At 42.2% G+C, this 20621-nt stretch overlaps 1 protein-coding gene across 3 annotated transcripts in view; it reads left to right on the top strand.

Moving 5' to 3' along the window:
- Positions 1-380: 380 nt before the first annotated feature.
- The window catches only part of zgc:158766 (uncharacterized protein LOC100009641 homolog), a 29606-nt gene continuing 9365 nt past the window's right edge, over positions 381-20621 (top strand). The window contains exons 1-12 of one of the 3 annotated variants that reach the window (XM_067601689.1): positions 381-457; positions 11021-11218; positions 12280-13519; positions 16674-16877; positions 17527-17650; positions 17973-18066; positions 18604-18690; positions 19020-19136; positions 19602-19700; positions 19978-20120; positions 20207-20345; positions 20432-20554. In XM_067601689.1, coding sequence (XP_067457790.1) covers positions 12496-13519; positions 16674-16877; positions 17527-17650; positions 17973-18066; positions 18604-18690; positions 19020-19136; positions 19602-19700; positions 19978-20120; positions 20207-20345; positions 20432-20554 — 2154 coding nt within the window. In that variant the 5' untranslated portion in view covers positions 381-457; positions 11021-11218; positions 12280-12495. Of the gene's footprint in view, positions 458-6380; positions 6656-11020; positions 11219-12279; positions 13520-16673; positions 16878-17526; positions 17651-17972; positions 18067-18603; positions 18691-19019; positions 19137-19601; positions 19701-19977; positions 20121-20206; positions 20346-20431; positions 20555-20621 lie in introns of those variants that run through there. The other 2 variants (XM_067601687.1, XM_067601688.1) reach the window with 2 other exon arrangements.

A 20621-nucleotide genomic window follows, 5' to 3' on the forward strand; every position in this document is an offset into this window, starting at 1 on the left:
GAGCTGATTTGTGAAAATTTAATACAAACCTCAATCAAAAATTTGCTTTGATAAAAGACACAATAAATATGACCTTAGGGAACAGAAAGCACAGGTAAAGGGCAGTTGTCTAGACTTTGTTGACATGGCAGGCCAGTTGAGCTGCGCTGCTCTCGGTTCCTCTCACAGTGTACACACGGGAGGAGATGGGTGCAGATAAAACGGCTGGGTCACGCCCCGCCGAGGAATTGGGATGCCTGGGGGGGGGCTGGGAAACTTTCTGCCTGGTTAGCCTTAATATTGTGATTCTTCTCAGTCAACAAAGCAGTGCGTTTGATGGAACATGTCAGGTTCCTCCAGGACTTGGGGGCTGGTTCTCTTCTCTGGTTAGACAGCTGTCAGCACTACAGAGCTCAGAGAGCCACCGACTCTTCCATGTGTTGTTGGAGACTTCAAAGCGGGAGAGGAGCAGAGTGAGGTGAGTGCTGATTTTCAGAACAATTGAAGAGCTTTAGCCGGATTAATTTGGATTCAGTATTGGGAGGTTGCCCTCATGAGTCTTTGGGATTCATGCGCTGTTGTCAGATCTGCGAGGCATTGTTCTCTCTTAGGAGAGATGTTATTTGTTCTCAGAGTTAAACCAGCATGTGCTTTCTTTAAGGGTGAAATTGAACAGAAGCCATTGTTAATTGCAGCAAAGCAAAGGTTAGCATCATTGTTGCAATACAGTATTTCATGTAGAGGATGGCAGTTTATACTTTTGAAATTGTTGATATTTTGAAGTGGATTTTAATTCTGGTAAACAGGAGATGTAAGTTATGGTCAACCACTGAAGAGCAGAGTATCAGTGATCCTTACTATTTATCTCAGTTTGATAACATGTCTATGACTAACAAAGATTTAATAATGCAAAATCTAGTGAAGTGTTTGTGCAAAACTGTTTGTATTGTCCAGTAGAAACTGTGCCAGCCAGTATGATATACATGATATACATCCAAGAATATGTATCCATAGTCCACAGCGGACTCATGCTTTAAATGACAGTAATAACTCAGTCTACTAGTCTACTAATTCTTGTTGAAACAGATTTATTGATGCATTGGTACCCCGACAAGTCTGTGCAAATTAAAATCTAACATTGTGTGTTTAATAGAGGAAATATTTCTTACACTGCCCTACAGCAGAGATTAGATAAGATTAGATGTAAAAGGAAGGGAAATCTTTCTCACAAGTTTGAATACTGTAGTCTTAGAATAGGGATTACTTCTTAAAACATGACTACAATATGCTGTATTCTCTATATGTATGTTAGATTCTAGTAAGTCACTCTTCACTGTATAAACAATACAAGTCTGCAGTACATGCTGTGGTACATGTATACTTGGTCAGACTGAGCATGTCCTCTCCTTGACACCTTGATTTGAACTGTGGGAGTTGCTGCTGTAACTCGACCTTGTCTCCTCCAGCCACCTGTGCTCGCGTGCTCAGAGAAAACACTGGCTTTTGTGTTGGAGTGAGACGTCCACACAGCAGGAGGCCAAGGTACATTAGGGGGCTATGACAGGTGGCATACTCCTCCTGTGCTTCCCCGCAGTAAAGCATACGGATACGGTTGGGGTTGTTTGTGGGACAGCTGCACCACACTGCCATGGAGGTGGGAGTTAAAACCCAAAACAAAGACGTCCAAAAAAACGAAGACAACTGCACCCCGGATTTGATTTAAGATGTATTTCGTTTTAGATCCGTTAATGCAGCTAACGCATTCCCGTGTGTGTCTGAATGTGAGGTCGCTCTTGCATTTCAGTGGGAGGCTGGGAGTCGGGGTGCTATGTGGGTGTCTGTGTTTGTGTAGCTGTGTGCATTTGTGTAACGAGGTAATCAATCTGGATCCTGGAGCCTGAAATGTGCAGCTGAAACACTGAGTCTGAGAGGAAGGACAGTTCAGCTCCCCAAGTAACTGTTTTTACCCGCCAGCTGCTGCTGGTTGGGGAAGGGGCAGAGGGGGCGGTAGCTGGAGCCTGGATAGTGATGTGATGTGAGTTCTCATGGCTGTGTGAGGCGGACGGGGGCGAGAGTGATGACTTGTTCGCTCTGTCGTCTGTATTAATGCAGCTTCTCTGTCATAGAGCTACTTGTAAGTACCACATTTCTTACACTGATTAATGCAGTTCCTTTCAGTTTGGTTTGTGCGTGTGTCAGTGTTTTCTAGGTTAAACAGTGATCTTGTCGTTTGCTTTTAGGAGAGTGAAATATGGGAATCGTTGACTTAAATTGCTACATGTGCTAAGAGTTGTTCGACAGACCGTTGTGAGCAGGAACATTATCTCAAGCTGTATCTTAAATATCAAGACGGAGTAATGGTGTGGATTTCCTCAGCTGCTGCAAAGTGGATATAACAGACAATATGTCATTGTGAAGATGCATGTAACTTGATATGACTCTAAGATGTTGCGATTATTGACATTACTGACATTAGGATAGAGTTTGAAGTGAACTATAGTTGGAGTTTAAGCTGCACTGAGCCCAGCTCAGAGCTCAGTTCAGGCTCCTGGGAAGAAGAAATGGGGTGAAGTTTAAAGTTTTCATAACAACTGTTGTTGGGTGGCCTGTGTGGCACTATGAGGTTGGTACGAAGTGAGGTAGGACTATGGTGTCACATTCCACAGTTTGGTGTGTGTGTGTGTGTGTGTGTGTGTGTGTGTGTGTGTGTGTGTGTGTGTCAGTTAACGGCCACCCATCTATTTACACCAGAACAATTTTCTTGATCTAGATTCGCTAAAATTTGCTAAAGTAATACTTGTTGAAGCATTGTATTGATGATATTAGGTCACTAATTTGTAATAACCTGCTCAGGGACTACAGATAACATTGATGTGGAAACTGAAATGTTGATTAATGTGCGCTGTCCCTGTTCCTTTGCTTGAACATGTGCATTGATGTGTGTATGTGTTGATGTGCATCTGAAACAAACAGCACAAATCTATCAATCTTATTACAAACAACTACTGCATACATCCTCCCCCCTAAATCTGTCTTATTTATATTTTTATCTGTAGAGTTACGGTAAGATATGACGATGAAAAATGATGAAGCTGCAGCTCTCATGTCATCTGACTAATTTGTTCCCTTGGTAGTTTTTATCAGATGGTGTGCCACCCGTGGGACTGCCTTATCTGCTTTTTCAAATCACATAAATACTGTATTGTTTACCAGATGTCTACGTAAATGAGGTTATTTTAAACCTTATGGTTCTTCATGGAAAAACAACAGGAAAAGTTTAATTTTTGTAGTTGTACAAACATATAAGAACTGATGTTCTACTGTCCAGTAGCCTTGATTTGAATCAAAACCTACTGTAGATAAGGCCATGTGCCTACAGATTGGTTTATTTTTTTTGTCTTTAGTACAGGAACATCAGCACTGAGGAATAAATCACCCTGAATTTAAACTTAACTCTTGGCTCCAGGAGGGATTTGTTTACTGTTTATCCCAGAGCAGCGGGGCTTGCTCCTACATAAATCAAAAAAAGCCTCCTCTAGTGGCCACAGAGGAGCCATGTATGTTCACATTCCCAAAGGGGACATATGTGGACGGGAAAAATGTGATGGAAGGAAGGAGTTTTCTATATGACCAGAAATCCTCTCTGAGGGAAATCAGATTTTAAAGTCTCCCAAATGTAATTTTAATTGCCTGACAACCACATTTTGTATTTGTACCGGGGGTTATGAAGATGAAGATTTTTTCACATGTACTTCATGTCCTTTAATTGATTTAATCAATTTAATCCCTCTATATACCACACAGTGTTGCATTATATATTGTGCGATCAAGTTGTTATTGGGGGAATTAGTAGAGGCTTTAACAGGTTAAAATAAGCGATAATAGAAGGGAGGGATGAATTTACAATATGTGAGGTAGAAAATAGCAGACATAACATATTGAATCAGACGCTACACTGAATAGTAATTCTTTGGCAACTGGGAAACAAAAGAAACACTACTTAGACATGTCAACAGTCAGAACCTCAACCACAAAGTGCAGCTATAGTCAAGTCAAATTTATTTATACAGCCCAGTATAACAAATCAGAACTTTGCCTCAGGGGGCTTTACAATCTGTACAACATATGACAGTGTCTATTCTTAGACCTTAGATTCAGATCAGGAAGAACTCCCTAAAACAGAGAAAAAATGGAAGAAACTTCAGGAAAAGAGGAGGGATCCCTCTTCTGGATGGACAAACATGCAGTAGATGACAAAATGGCCAAAATGACAATGGAAAATAAGGATGATAATATTATAGATAGATTGTAAACATGAATAAAATGTCTTTTTTTGGGAGAGTATAATCACTCTCACATATTTAGTTGGTAATTTCATAAACATCTGAATGTTTTGTTTTCAGCCTTTTCTACTGTTTTTGTATATGGCTACTCTCTAAATATAGCTCCTTCACAATCATGAACAGCTGATTTGATCATGTTCTTTTTTCTTGCCAGAAATTAAATTATACAGTAAATCCATTATGTCAGTATTGAAAAAAAAACTGCATTTTCAAGAGTAACTGATTTTGTACTGAAAGTGATTAAGTAACCACTCTTATGATACGATAAAAATAAGATACTTTGCTTCAAAAATGAAAAGATTGTTTGCTAATGTAATCTCTAAAAACCACACACAGTTAATACAGCTTTAATTATAAGATTTAGGATCACATTTACTTCTAACTCTTAAAAACATAACTACTCCCCATGTGGCCAATGACAGGCAGGGCTTCAGCCTCACTTCCTCAGCCAAAATTACACATGACAGACTAAAATCTACTTGTGCATCTTGGATTTGGGCCTGACCCAGGACCTTTGTTGACTTCAGCTTGAACCATTTTTGTTGCTCACGTGCAGTCATTTCGACCTAATTAGATAAGTAAGAATTAAAAAGAAGGAAAAAGAGAAAAAAATGGAGGAGACATGAAAGAAAAAAACTGCCCTCACTGACAGTGAAGCCAGCTCTGTGGAATAAAAGGCAGCAGAAATTACAGGGTCAGTCATGGCACAAACAGTGTGTGAGTTGGAGAAGGAGGAGTGTATATTTGCATAGTGCGTATGCGAGGTATGTCTGCTTCTGTTTATATAGCAGATTATACAGTAGATATATACATAAGACTAAATGTAGATCTACTGTATATAAAACAAAACAATTCTGCTAGTAATTTATATTGTCACTACTCGGTTTATATTGATTCTTCTGTCATGCCGAGCGCTTCCCAAAAGGGCACTACATCCAAATCTAAATTTCTGTGGTTACTTAAGTCAACACGACAGTAACGACAGTGTGTTTGTGTGATCCCACATGTGCTGTGTGTGTGACTGCAGCCAGTGATAGTGTGTCTTCTCGTCTCTGTCGGGCCATTGTGATGTCTGGCTCTAATGACGTCCAGTGAGAATCTAGTGCCTCTCTCTAAATATAAACCAACCTAATTACCTATCCTCACTACCTTCTCTGTTTACACAGCCCGGCTTAATATGATCTTCACATTTTCACACAAAGTGCGCATTCTCACGGATCATGTTTTCCCGAACAAGGATTTCCTGTGTTTAGGTTCGGGATTAATTTGAAGAGATGGGAAGGAGCTACTGTTGACCGCTAACGAACTGTCACTTCGCTGCATTCCAGAGGTCAAAAACATGCTCACCTTTTAGTGATGCCTGTCAAGTTTCCAGATGTCATTGTCGAGGAATGTTAACTAAATAGTTTATTTTTTAATGTCTTTTAACTCATAGCTCATAGATTTTTTTTTGAGAGTCAATCTGTTTTAAAGATGTCATATCTATCTTCTGTAACAGGAGGATGTCCCGCATATGTCAGTGGTTTGTAAGGGCCAGTTAAAGGATTGGGTGTTCCCCTGACAATATTTAAGGGGAGCACCATTGTAGTGAGTGACCTGAACCACCAATCCTATGCTGATGTCTTCCTTTCTTTTTCCTTTTGAAAAGCAGCAGAATAAGCTGAAACCCTAGTCCATTTGTATTGTCAGGACAAAGAGAGACCATTGTGGCAGGAGCGGTGGAGGGAGGGGAGCTGCCGGTGGAGGTAGGGGTGCAAGGGGTCAGAGTGGGGGGTGCAGAGAGGAGTTAGTCAGAGTCCCGACCCCTGCTGGGTGGAGTGTTGAGGCTCTGAGGTGGTGGGGGGGGGGGTGTGCAGTTCAGGTAGTGTGTTGTTTTGTTTTGTTTTTTTTCTAAATGATGAGCCTGAAGTTGCAGCAGTATGCATTTATCCAGCTGGAAGAGGCTTCAGTAGCAGAGCAGCAGGGCGGGGGAGGTTAATGTTGGAGGGAGCGGCGGGTGAAGGGAGGTAGGGAGGGAGGGTGAGTGAGTGACGGGGAAGCCAGTGCACTGCCTCTCTCACGCTCTAGCAGGAGATCAGTCTGCTCCAGCTGCCTGTACCACAGCACACAGAGAGCTGGAGAGTTGGAGAGAAATGGCACTGGACCTGTTGATATCACAGCGATGACTTACAGCACTTACAGAGTGGATTGTACTCTGGATTCCAGCACTTGGAGTTGATGACACATTTATTTATTGAAGATCGTGGATTTTGTCTGGTGCCTAAATGCTGTCACTGGGCAAAATGCACTCCAGAGCCAAGTCCCGGAGTTGTGACAACTACCTGAGTATTAAGGTACAAGCTTGAAATATGCTTTGAATTTCCCTCCATTATAGTTTTAATGTGACTTTTTGAGAGGTACTGTCTTATGTTTCTTTCAAATGTGATTTAGCTTTGTGTGTTTGTGTGTGTTTTAACTGAAGACATGTTTCCGTTTTCTTCTGTATTGGGTATAAACCCAGTTTCTGAGGAACTTTCAGCATTTTTAGGAGTTGTAACGGTATTATGCACATTCACAAGGGATGTATATCTTCAATGTCACCACTTTAAGACAGCTGATATTTTGACTTCTTGCTCTGTAGCCAAAACATAGCTGGTAGCTTTCTGTACCTGCAAAAAAAAATGAGGGAGTTCAATGTGTCTGCTGATTATTGCTTGGCATATATTTCTTAATTTTAATTCAGTTTAAACCTTTTAATGCCTTTACTTTCTCTTTTTATTCATTGGGAAAACAGAATATGTCATAGTTCGTAAATATTTTCAGCAAAGTTTTTGTCTGTTGCTATCAGATACTGGCCTGTTTGTAGTACTCTGTGTTCAATTTGAAGGGCACTGATTCTTCATGGATTGCCCCTCAACATGTTCTCCATCTGTTGAATGCACAATTACAACTGAATGTAGTGAAGCTCCACAACAATCGGAAGACAAATAAAGTGTGTAGTCTTGATACGTAAGCTAACTGAATTTGGAGAGTGTTTAGTTACAAGCCTATTTCAGCTCATCAGTGATGGTGGGCCCGTATCTACCCAAACAATAAAAACAAGATATGAAGCGCACACTCTTTATCATTTCTGGGGTCAGTGAAGTACACAACTTTGTATCCTTTCTGATAAGTGAGGCTCCTTTATCAACCCTCCACTTGTTTTGGTATGCAGCCATTATGCACCCATTCTATATTTACCCTGCAGAGGTATCAACAGACTTTTGTTAGTCTCCTTTGTCTCTGCTGTCACCGCTCATCACTGCTCTGATTGGTTGAAGGACCTCCATTCACTTTTTGCTTTCTTCTTGTTGAGCTAATATGCAAAGGCATAATCAAATACAATCGAGTGTGTGTGTGTGTGTGTGTTTGTGTGTGTTACTGTGTGTTGAATACAGTACAACACCAATCCATAGGGTCAACAAAGTTTGTCAGGGCTGTTCAGGAACAGTATCCTGTCAATGTTGTTTACATCCTGTAGGACAAAGTCATTAGTTGCCTACTGGCGACATGAATCAAGTCTTTCTGATAACCAGTGTGGGAATCTGTAAAAAAAAATCCACTCCAATCCATTACTATATTAGGGTACAGTAGTCTTATTGGAAAATAAACTTTACAGCTTTACAGCTTAGCTTGCATCCTTTGTTTTGTTATTCATGACCCTTGTACAAACATATATATTGAAAAAATGTGTTGCACATGAACTGAACAACATATACTGTAGCCTGATGATTAGCAGAGATGTTTATTTTAGTTATCACATTACTTGTCAAGTCATAGGAATGTAAATGCAAATAAAAGAAACAAGAGGTTGGCCATTATTGTTGATCTTGGTGTGTGTGTCGCACAGTCAGTGTGGCCTCTAAGGTTAAATGTTATCTGCTGAGATAACCTTTACTAGAGTGTCTTTTTGCAGTGCAAATACAATATTGTGTTGTAGACACTGAGGAGTGTGCTCTGTAGTGAGATGGAGTTTGTATTTGATATATAATGTTGTGTGCGTTTTGAAGTACAGTTTAATTCAAGTTACAACGTTACATAGGATGCAGTGATTTTGAATAGACAAAGGTGTTACATGTTCACTTAATTGAGACTTTTTTAAGTGCATGTAACGTCATATTCCTTTTTAGCCATAAAGCAAAAGTTTGACTGAGGCATATTCTCCCAGCCCCTCTCCTCTCCTCGCCTCTTCTCCTCTCATGAGATAGGATTTCTAATAGTTGAGATCAAAAGCTGAATCAAACTGCCGGTTCAATGGTGAGGTCTCACTAGGCTCTTTTGTTGGCATCCTGGCACCTGGCAGTGGGGCAGGTCTGAGCAACCTGTGGCCTTTGTCAGCCTGCTGCCTTTAAGGCTGTTAGCAGGTTGGTTAGTGAGCAGCCTGTATGGGGGCTCCAGGGCTCTCCTGTTACACTCCCCTGGTGGCTTCATGCTCCACTGGAGGCCTGGTAGGCAGCGCCTTTTGTGTCCCTGACCCACTAAATGTGTCAGTGACCACCTCTCGTTCACTCTCTCTGTCTCTGTGTGTCTTTCTTTCTCTGTGATGCACCACTTTTTTCCACTTGTCTTTCTATTCCTTTTTTTGTTTTCCTTTTTCCACTTTGCTTTCTGACACATGTTTTAAAAACTGCTGCATGTTTGGAATTACCAGCTAATAAAATGTTTGCTCATGGTATATTTGATGTCTCTTATAGTTTATTTGTAAAATATTATACTCAACTCAAACTCGGTCATACCTGAATATGAAAGAGAATCTTAGTTTTTTTGTTTCATAAAGAGACAAAAAATCTTGTCTTTTATCCCACTCACTCGCTGTGTGCACCTCTTGAACAGCTGGTTTACTGACGGCACTGACAAAAGTGTCCCACCTGGAGCTTGAAGCCATTAATTACCACAACAGTCCTCCATCACACAGGCAGTCAGCTTACAAAGACCTGGCATCAGAAAGGGTGGGACTTCCCAATCTGCTCCTGTCCTGGCTGAGGGTCTGAGGCTAGACATACACAACACATACACACTGCATTCCTCTGTGCCTCAGAGCGGATGGGAAGCTCAGCTCTGGTGGCTAAGCTTAGTCGTTCTGCTGAGACATGCAGATATGTCTCCCACAAGCCAGGTGACACTTTTTGAAACGCTTCAAATGCTTCCTGACAATGTAAGATAATTAGCTACAGGGTGATGCATGTATGGCAACTATTCTAAATGTAAACATTGTGTCATGCAGCCATTGTGTTCATATTGTCGGATCGCCTGTGCAGCCGGTTGAATAGCATTTGATTCGTCATTCAGCTCAAGTCTCTACTACACTGTGTAATTGTTCCTAAAAACCACTCCTCATGTCACTACCACTGTTTTTTTTCTGCCTTGGGAACCTGAAGAGAAACTTGCTGGTGTGTCCTAACTATGTAGTGAGGGCTTTCCTCCCATTGTTAGCTTTCCTCCAATAAAACACCATGTTATTCTTCTCCTCCCGGGAGCAACAGTGACTAATGCCCAGAGACATTTTTGTTTCACTAAAAGCAGGCTGACTGCTAATGGAGGTGGGCGTTTTGTTTCAGGGCACCAACAGTGTACAGCACATACCACTTAGAGAGGCGGAGTTCACAATGAGCGCCTTGTAGTAGAGTCGTGGCATGTGTACCAATGCACTGAACTGTACTCACTCTCCTCTAATTGATGGTGCTGAGCTGCTTAGATCAACAGGACAGATCCTACAAAGGGTGAAACATGGGCTGTCTGACAGGCAAAATTCACCGGAGCACAGGCAATGCCTTGATTTCCAGCCGTCCTTTTTTTACACACTTATATTGTAATGTAAATGCAGCACGGACACTCAAGTGAAAGTAATGAAGTAGTTGTGAGGAACTGGATCCTTAACCCCCTGCATTCTTCAACATAGTACACAGTTGTAATAGTTTGGGACTTTCCCTGGCATCGTTATCTATCTGTATGGTTATCACTGGAGGCAGATGTCTCTATTCCACTGTTGTGTTCCACGCGGTAACAACAGATAGCAGAGGGATGTTTGGCCTTGGCTCCGACCGCTGAGAGGAAGGTCATAGCCTGAGTTGTGAACATGACAATCACTCCAGGTCAACCTCATCCAGGACTGCTGTAGTCCCAAATGTCCTGTCTCGTTCCTGTTGTAATTAACGTGTCGAACATGTCAGCTGTTCAACTTGGGGACAAGTGTGGCGGTCTAGGTCACGTAGGGGTCAGATAATAGTCAGTGATGACGAAGTTGTTATTAGAGGGTAGCGTTCCACAACTGGAGTCCAGTCTGGACTTTCCAGTTCTGCTGTTTGTGTCCGCTCACAATGACGTCACTCCCTCCAGGTGTTTCCCCTCGCTCTGATGGAAAGACCATCATGGCTGACATTTCCTGTCATGTTCAAACTTCCTGACTGTCTGACTAAGTGGGATCATGCTCAGTAAATAAGTGTTTCTCTATAGTTAGGCAACATTTATCTGATATTTCGGAAATTTAACTTGTTTGCATTTCAAAATATCTAGAGGTTACAAGCCGAATAAGGTTGGAACTACGGGTCTAGACTTGCATGTCCATGTAGTATCATGTTTTGCTATATCTTGGGGAAAATATAGCAATAAATGTACCATACATAGCACAGGCATAAAAAAAATTAAAGATGTCAAACCTAATTCAACTCTCTTTCCCTCAGGACGCCGAGTCTTTGGACAACTGCATCCAGAGCACCTTGTCGGCCCTGTACCGCCCCTTCAGTGCCACCGCTGCCACCGTCCTGTGGCAGCTTTTCAGTGTGGTGGAGAGGCAGTACCGCGGAGACGGCCTTCGCTGCCTCATTGACTTCCTCCTTCCTGCCAAGAGGATTCTGCAGATCATCCAACAAGAAACCTGCGTGAGTGGCTGACAGACGTATCACCTGAGGTTAAAATCAAGAAATCCAAGAATGCCTTCTGTGATTTATTACAGAATTCCTTTCAAGAGATTTATAACCTTAGTGATTTCCTGCAAGACTGTTGGCGATGCTTGACTCACATCTCTTTTTTGGCTTCTATCTGTTAAGAAAAGGGGCAGTGAGGACACAACAAGGGGAAAAAAAATGCTTCCTCATTTGTTTTTCTAAATGTGTCAAACACAGAATAATACATATCTTGAAAGATAAGCGACTGAAGTGATAAGACAAAATGTTTGTGACAAAAGAATGTGAGAACTGTGCTGCTGAGTGTGAATATCTTTGCTGAGTGGGAAGGGAGAGCATCAGACTGATACAGAGTTGATTATTGTTCAGAAAACAAGCTGAAAACCAGCCATCCTCTGAATAGGGAAACTGTGGTGTACTTCAGAGGCTGCCATGGACACTTGGGTCCAAAGTGAAACTCAATATTCTCTCTCACAAGCTTTGATTGCTGTTGGTTAGGGCTCTATGACCAAAGCACTGAAACGTTATTCCTCTGTATTCATCTCTCTGGTGATTACACTGTGACGATAGCCATAGAGCAATAGTTTCACCTAAGCCTAGCCCCTGAGAACAGCCCAATGTGAGAGTCTTTGTATTGCAGGTAATATGAGGGGCTTCAGAGGAAGATCACATCCTCAGTCTTTGCTTTCACATTCAAAAAAGATGAAAAAAGCCAACCCTCGAGCACTATGTGACTTTGCTGCTAGGATCTATTTTTTTTTATTCTGCTGCAGCAAAGATTTGTGTTGCGGTTGCTGTGAAACCAGGCCTGATCAGACAGGTTTTCCTCTTCAGTCAAATGATCGCTGACAGTGATTCATCCAGTGCGTCCCATGAAAACATGTTGCTTCTCCATTAAAGTTAAACATGTGTTTGAACACAGTCTTGCAGATGTCAGTTGAAATGATGCAAGTCGTACCACAGCTGAACCACGACATACACATGATAATCATGTTTCATGGCAGTGGGTATTGACTGACTTCTCTGTTTTCTCTCAGGTAAGGTTCAGAGGATTGCTGCTCTATCATGAAGGGTGGCCTCTCTGCATCCACGAGAAAGTTGTCCTGCAGCTTGCCCCTTTGCACAAAGTGCGACTAAAGCAAGGAGACTTCTACTTGCAAGTAGTTCCTTTAGGCCGCAAGACTGCCAAGCTTGTGATAAAATGCCTGTCGGCCAGCGGGCAGGCCATTGCAGAAATCCCCATCGCAGAGAGCATGTATGGCAGCGTCTTCACAGCTGAGTTCTTGCAGAATGTAACACGCGACAGAAACCTGCACCCACTACAGAACTGTCTGCTCACGACTGGTACGGCTGTGTACAGGACGCCGTGGAAGAACGTGGTCAACCCTCTGTTTGTCAGCAGCACGGCGGACGCCATCATGCAAGCACGCTGCAGCAGAGGTGGCTTCCGCGGCCATCTCAGTACCTGCAGCACCAGTGGATCCACTGGCACCCTGGACAGCCACCGCAGCTCCAGAGAGTCCCTGCACTCTCAGGGAGCTGACTCTATCTTCTCGGAGCCCACCTCGCCAAACAGAAACCACAGGGACCCCCGAAGTGACAGCCATAAAATCAGTACAGCAGACACTACTACACCCATCATTAAAATTGAAAGACCCACTGAAGAATGTGGGGTAGGACAGGGAGGTGAGGGCAGTGGTGGGAGAGAAAGAGGACCAGCATCCAAGATGCCCTCTTTTAGTACAGACCTCAGTAACCCAAGCCCTCGCCGACGTCTCCCAAGGGACTCTGTGGCCTTTGAGAGCAGGAGATTTTTCAGGAAATCCTACATGGAGGCCTTGCAGAACCCCATGAGCCTTGGGTCCAGCTCTGAGTCCATCCTGGAGGAAAGTCCGGAGCACAATGCTGGCTTAAGAGAGAGTACAGTGACACCAGGCAGCAGCCCAGACACCCGGACCTCCTCCAGAGAACAATTAGCTCGCAGGTTTGGTAGCCGGGGCTGGCTCAGCGGTGATGACTCTAGGCCCAGCACACCTTTGCTCTACCTACAGAGAGGGTTGCGGAGTGCAGAGAGACGGGCAGAACGACGTTCCAAGTCACTGGAGAGGACTAACAAGGCAGGCCAGGTTAAAGGCCACCGGGAACGGTCCTCTTCTGGAGGTTCAGCTAGCATCTCCCCCAAAAAGCTGATGAATGGCTACTCACTTCGCTTTGGAAAGCTGGATGTGGAGGCAGCTTTTCCTGGTTCAGAAAGGAGAAGCAGCAAAGAGGAGCCAGGTATGTGATGTTGTTACTGCTGTTCAACCTCATGCAGTCACAGTAAACAAACTTACGTAAATCACTGTCAGTCATATTACAGGCTTTACCAGTAGACAAAGGTAGAGATACAGGTTTACAGGTAGAAAAAGTACTGATGTACAGTTTTGAAGTACATGTACTTCTACTCCACTACATTTCATAGGTAAAAAAAACAAACTTTTTTATCCAGTACATATATTTTATACACTTAAGATTAAGAATCTACATACAAAACCTGACTTTTTACTACCCAATAGTATATTGTATACAAAATAAAGCAAATAAAATCAGCTCCACCTCAACTGCTAAATATTACAATACTGCTCACATTTCAGTGCATCCTTCATAATGATCCATAATAAAATATGTATATAATTTAATACAGTATTAAGACCACCTGAAATAGGTTGTTCTGCTTAATGGTTGTAAGTACATTTTGCTAATAATACTGTAGTTTTACTAAAGTGAAATTCTGAATGCTAGACTATTGAAAGTTTCACAATGACTGGCAATATTCAAAAGATTTGTATTGTACAGAAAACCAGATGAAAACGCTAAATCCAAAAATTAATTGGTCCTACGAACAAGTGTGGTCTGTGTATTGTCAGTATTATGACAAGTATGTCTTTCTCATGAATCATAATGACGGTCCATGGCTCATCATTTCTAACTTATTAAAAAAAAAATACAACCTGGGGTTGTGAAAACCAAATTTCACTCTGGATAATGGTGGTTCCTCAGCAGGGTGTGTAATCATACCCTGCAGCAAGACTAGCTACAACACCTCATCAGGTGGCTGCAAATGGAGTCTGAGTTGAGACAGCTCATACCTGTGATGCATTAATGCTGTCATTGGTGACAGATTGCCTTTCAATGCCAACACTTGTGTTCTTTGGCACATTCAGGGGACAGGTACTACCCTACCCTGGAAACAGAACTATGTTTTCTTTACCACTGTCAGTCTGTTTTGCTTTGTGTTGGTTCATACAGAGTAGCTCAGGAAAGCAACAATGTGAGAGTAACATCTAGGGAATCACGCTGTTTTTAGAAAATACAGCTTCTTCCGTGAATTGAAATGTGAGGTGAAAACTAACTGAGTTTATTTAAATCTTTGCACTGCAGCCTTGCACTATGCCAGACCCTAGCCAAGGTTTTGTGCGCTGATTTTTAAATAAAGACGGTCATATATGTGTTCATTTTAATGTATTAAAAGGTTACTCCACCATCCACTCAGCAAAACTACACTAGTTAAATCACATCACTGTTGCGTTCCTGAGATTACCTCAGAGGGGATTGTATTTCAGCTGTTGCAAAGCAGGTTTCCCACAACGACGTTTCAAAGGCAACAAAAGATCCTGTAAACCCTGTAAACCAACCAGAGGGACCCCAGCATCCCACAATGAGATGGTCCTACACTGTCATTGGGGCTGGGGGGCTGCACTGATCCCAGATGGGTTGCCTCATTTACAAAAGTGTCCTTTGTGAACCAATCAGCCACTGGGGATTCACAAGAGAAAAAAAAGCCTTTCAAACTGTGCCTGTGTCTTTGGAGAGTCCTTTCACTCCAGAAACACGAGACCCAACTTGCACTGACTCACACTGCTCTGAAAAACTACTCCAGAAGGATTGTAATTACTTCTTATACGAGCCAGCAAACTGTGCAATATCAGAACACATTCTCTGTGACTATCAGTAAGTCAAAGCCCCAGCAACCAGTGCAGGTTTAGCCTCTTTGATGGCTTATGTGTTCAGCACACACAAAAAAACAGACTTTCACACAGGAGGCTTTACCCCACGTTTGTCACTTCCTCTGAAAACAAAGCAATTTAGGAAACATGCAGCAAACACAAGCCTGGCCACACAGTCGCACAGGAAATGCACTGACTGTTTGAAGACAATAGAGGCTGAGCTGGGAGGGTTTACTGTCACAGAACACAGCAGGACAATACAAGAGGCCTCAAACTGTTTAAAAACACAACACACAACAGGTGTCCATCAGACACAGATCCACAATCATGGATCTATCAGCAGAGTTGGTTGAACATGGTGATCTCGGTTTTATGTTCATTTTTAAGCTTATTAAGTCTTGAATGTTTTTAAAAATGAAAGGACCTGGTTTGCAATAGTGCCGTCCTCTCTTTTTATAGCCATGCTAGTGAGGAGCTCTAGGGATGTCAGTCACTGTTGGTCCACCACGGACTGAACTATCTCAACAACTATTGGATGGATTGCAATGACATTTTGTACAGATATTCATGATCCCCAGAGGATGAGTCATACTGACATTGGTGATCCTATGACTTTTCCTCTGGCACCAGCCCAGTGTAGTCCCTTGGGCTTCCCCTTCTGTTGAATCCCAGACCTTCAGGCCATGTTGCGTTTTGGTCGTACTTGTGGAAAAAAGATAGAGGAAAAGACGTGTATGTCTCTTTACTGTCAAGAAGGTTAAGTCTGTGATATCGCTTGCGTAGGGGAGCTTTGCTACATGAGTGTTGTCTTGACAAAATAAACCCAACAAAAAGCCCCAACTCAGAGGTGTGTGGATAGAGATCTCACTTGACGAACTGCTGTACTTTTGGCCTTATATCTAGGGGGGACACCAAGCTCATGTATGTCTAATACCTGGAGCTGCATATTTTGCTGTCCATACTACCTGGGCCATGGCACACTGAAGTTTCCAGTCAAGTATTCAGTGGGGCATACAGAGATACTGCACTCAGTATAAAGAATTTGCATGCAGTTTCACTGCCTCAGGAACTGGATCAAGTCTGTAAACCGTGGTACCACTTGGGAATGTCAGGCGCAGCATTCCTATAAACAGAGCCTTGAGGGCTAGAGTACTGAAGAAGTGGAGGAGGCAAAGATATGAGAGTCTGATAACGGCAGAGTTACCCATGACTCAGTCTGACTAAACACCTGGTCTACATGATGAGCCAGTGTGAACTCACTACTACAGCGCACCACTAATTAACACTTGTTCCATGAGGTATTATGATCAGATGTTAAGTACTGAGGTGAAAGGAAGCTTCTATTTTTGATGGATTGTGCTTTATTCTTGTATAATAGTTGCTCTGTAAATATAACTTAGCCACTAAGTCGGATTTGTGCTCACTCTTTATTATCATCTCTACAGGACAGCATGATGACAACATCAGCAGTGAGAGCAGGCGGCACAGATACGGGGGAGAAGAGTCACACAGTCCTAAAGCTGCCAACGGGACAGCCATCAGGCTGGCCTCAACATCAAGCTCTTCCCATTACAGCAACTCATCTCTCCCCAAACTGGTGTCAGAGGTCAATCAAGAGCTGCTCACATCGGGTGCTGTGATCTTGCCAGGTAGCGATGAGTGATTCGGACATATTTTTCATTTGCTGCTTTCATTTTCACCCCAGAGCTTTTCTTGTAGGTATCTTACTCATATTAGAACTGCCAAAGTCATTCAGTAGTCTTGTATGTCTGTTGCATTACAGACAATTGTAACAAAATCTTATTTCACTCAATTCTTGTGCTTAATGCTCACATGGAAAATAGAAATGAGCTTTCATTTGTGAGTTTTCAAATAGATTCCTAATTTTTAATACTTTTTCTCCCACACAACTCCCACACAGAAATAGCAACAGACCTTAAAAGAAGAAACAATCTCATTATCCTCAAGTCAGATCTTGTTCTTCCTTGTGATTGTCGAGTTTTTACAACATTAGCTTTTTATTTCTTGTTAATACTTGTGTTTGGTCTGTGGAAAATGCAAAACGGGGTATTACTTTATCAGGTGATAGTTTTTTGCCCCCTTGTTCTAAAACGAATCGGCATTAAAAAAAAAACTTCTTGGTCTATGCTCCCAGTCGTTCTTTATTCCACTTAGAGGGTAACATTCACATGATATCACTGTAAAGTTTAACAGTCTCATTCTTGGTGGAGAAAGTGATAGTACACCTGTATGTGAGAGTGGTAAGCGTTGACCCCCTGCTGGCCCTCTCTCTTCCAGGAAACAGAGATCGCAGTGGGAGGGCGGTGTTACAGGTGTGCACGAGAGCTCAGGTGTGGGCAGGTGAGAGTTGCACGGTGGATGACCTCACCTGTTTACTGGGCTACTACCACTCTACACTGCGGTAAGTTACACTCAGGGTTTATTTTTCTGTGTTACGTAAAACCAACAGTAATTTTCATACCCTCCCTTATCCCTAAGGTGAACTTCAGTCTGTTCAAAGTGTATTAATACATTTTACATTTTGCCAATATTCATTAACTATGCATTTATAGTGTATTATGTGTATTTACTAAGGTTTTATGTTTTATATCAATGTCTTTCACATGTAATTGGAGTTTTCCTCATTAATCAGACAGTACCAGTCTCTTTGCTTTCAAAATGCTATTACATGTAACCAACTGTCTGTCATAGAAAGTACACTGACTGTAATACTTTGGTTTTAGGAAAGAAAGGCATGATCAAGGTCTAACTGTTGTAGTAGACAGCAGGAGGCAGCAGCCTGTTCCAGCTCTGTTGTCATCTCTGTCTGAATTGCAGGTGAGCCACAGTGGAAAATATGTAATTACCTTCCGACACGCCCAAAGGGTTTTTTAAGGCCTTGCTGAGTCTCTGTTCTCTGTGCTGTAATGCTATGTCTCTCTCTAAAGTTATTACACTATGTGGTATTCCTTACACATTTCCTATTGTTCTACCTCTCAGTCTCAGACTTTGTTTGGTGTTTTAAAGAGGTGCACCTTAAATTTGTAGTGACTGCACTTCTAAGACATTTTTCTGAGTGAGGCTTGCCTCAGGACTCTTGTGGAGAAGCCTGTGCTTACTTGTCTGTTTTTAACCACATGCTGGGAGCTTGTTGGCTGCAGCTGACTTGCAAGAGCCATATCATCATGTTATGATGATGAGTTACTTACTGATGTAAGGATGATAATTCTGTAAACCACAACACATACATTATAAGTCACTTTAAATACCTGTTTTCACATTGTTCAGCTGTTCATGTCAAATATACAGTATGCATGTGTTGTAATTTCTTCATTTTAACTTAAGATAAAAATTACTGGATGTGTGTGTTTTCAGGCATTAGTACCAAATGCACTTTACTCAGTTCTCTTTCTGGTGGACAAAGAGGCAGCAGCCAAGCCTGAGAGAGACATCAATGTACAGGTAAGTTAAGACTCTTATTATCAGGTGGATATGCGCTATTTCAAATGCAAAGTGATGATTCAATGCTTTTGAATGCTTGAGTATGTTTGATAAGGGATTGTCATGCATTCATGTCCGATAAGCACATTTGTTACTAGATTGAGATTTGATACATTTCCCTTTAAACCCATCGCTACAGGCTTTGATGATGACAGAGATTGGAGGTGAGCAGGAATTGGCCTGTGGGTAGTTAATGTCACCGTAGCTTTGAAGTGAGACAGGAGGCACACTCTGACTGAGGCCTGATTATGTGTGTTTATTTACTTTTTTCGTTGTTTTTCCTGCCACAGACTGAGATGCTGTCATCTCTGAAGGCCCTGCTGAAGCACATCGACCAAACCCAGCTCACACGAGACCTGGAGGGCACCTTCCATTACGACCACAACCACTGGATCCACTTCAGACAGGTGGGTGTGACAGAGATGCTGGACTGCGGCCAGCGTTATAACATATTTGTGAAGTTGCATAAGAACAAGGGTGGTGGTACATTTCAAAATAGATAATGATTTTTATTTTGAGTTCATGCTCTTTATTCATAATAAAAGAAAGAAAATTATACTAATTGCTGTGTTGCCAAAGTTGCATGTAGTTACAAGAAATGGCTCCTCTGATTTCAGAGCATGATTAGTTATGGAAATGTGACCTTTCTTGAATCTAATCTTTACATCTGAGACACTTTTTCCTGCAGACATTGAGAATGGCAAGGCCTTTAGCAAATATAATGACCCTTTAATATACAACCTTCTTTGTTGAATAATGCTGTTTCCCTATGTTCTTGGAAAATATTTGTTTGTCTTCAGTATACTGGTGATGTTTTGACACTAATCGTCTCCCTTCTCTTCCTTTGTCTTTTTTTTCTTCGTCTCTCACAGAAAATCGAACCTTTTGCCAGCAGTTGTAGCGCCGCCATCTCCTCCCTTCAGGAGTCTATCAGCACACTGAGCAACAGCGGCAACCTGAAGACCTCTAAGGTCAGACCCACCCCCCGGCAGGCAGTCTGGCCTTCTGATTTATGTGTCTCCACTGACACACAATGCCTCTCTGTTGGCCTCTTTCCTATAAACCGGTGTAAAAAGTTGAGGAGTTTGTTTTACAATTAACTTCCATGATCCTTGTGCTTCGGGGTCAATGTCCTCACCCAGGTTTTTTTTTTGTTTCGGGCTGAAAAGAAAGACTGCACTTAATCGTTAAGTTCACTTTTAAAATGTATTGTCTTTATTTTAATGCCGCTGTCCATGTTTATTTCAGGAGGTTTCTGAGATGATGGAGCAACAGAAGCATCTCATGAAGTGTATACTAGATGACACCCGTCTGAACAGGCTGCGTCTAGAGGGAGGCACCGTCCTCGCTCGCATCAGGAAGGAAGAGGCCTGTGAGAATGAGAACTACAGGTACAGCTGGAGGAGTGGGCTGTCAGGATGAGGGATACATACAGAGATGAAAAATCTGTTTCTAATAACTTGTTTTGCTCATTCAGGGATGCTGTAGACATGTTGAATGCACTGTATAACCAAGTAGATGAAGAGGTCCATAAGCTCGTGATCCTATCCAACAAGTCTCAGAAACAGTTAGAGAGTCTTCTGGAGGTACACAAGTTTGAGGAGCAAACACAACAAGTGAGTTCAAATTATTGTTGCAGATCTACCCCACCCTCTCTACATAATACAGTCCTCAGTCCATTAATAATATTTTCTTTTTTCAGATCAAACTGTGGTTCAGTGTTGAGGGAGAGAAGCATCTCACACCTTTGGAATCACTAACTTTGTCTGCAGCCAAAATAAAGGAGATGAGAAAGAGTTTGGACCAGTTCCTGGAGGAGTCAGTGGTAAATGCTTTGACAATAACTGAGAACATAAAACACTTAATCATCCCTATATCAGCTTTTTCAGAAG

Source organism: Thunnus thynnus, chromosome 10 (assembly GCF_963924715.1).
Source record: "Thunnus thynnus chromosome 10, fThuThy2.1, whole genome shotgun sequence".
NCBI classification, from domain to species: Eukaryota; Metazoa; Chordata; class Actinopteri; order Scombriformes; family Scombridae; genus Thunnus; species Thunnus thynnus.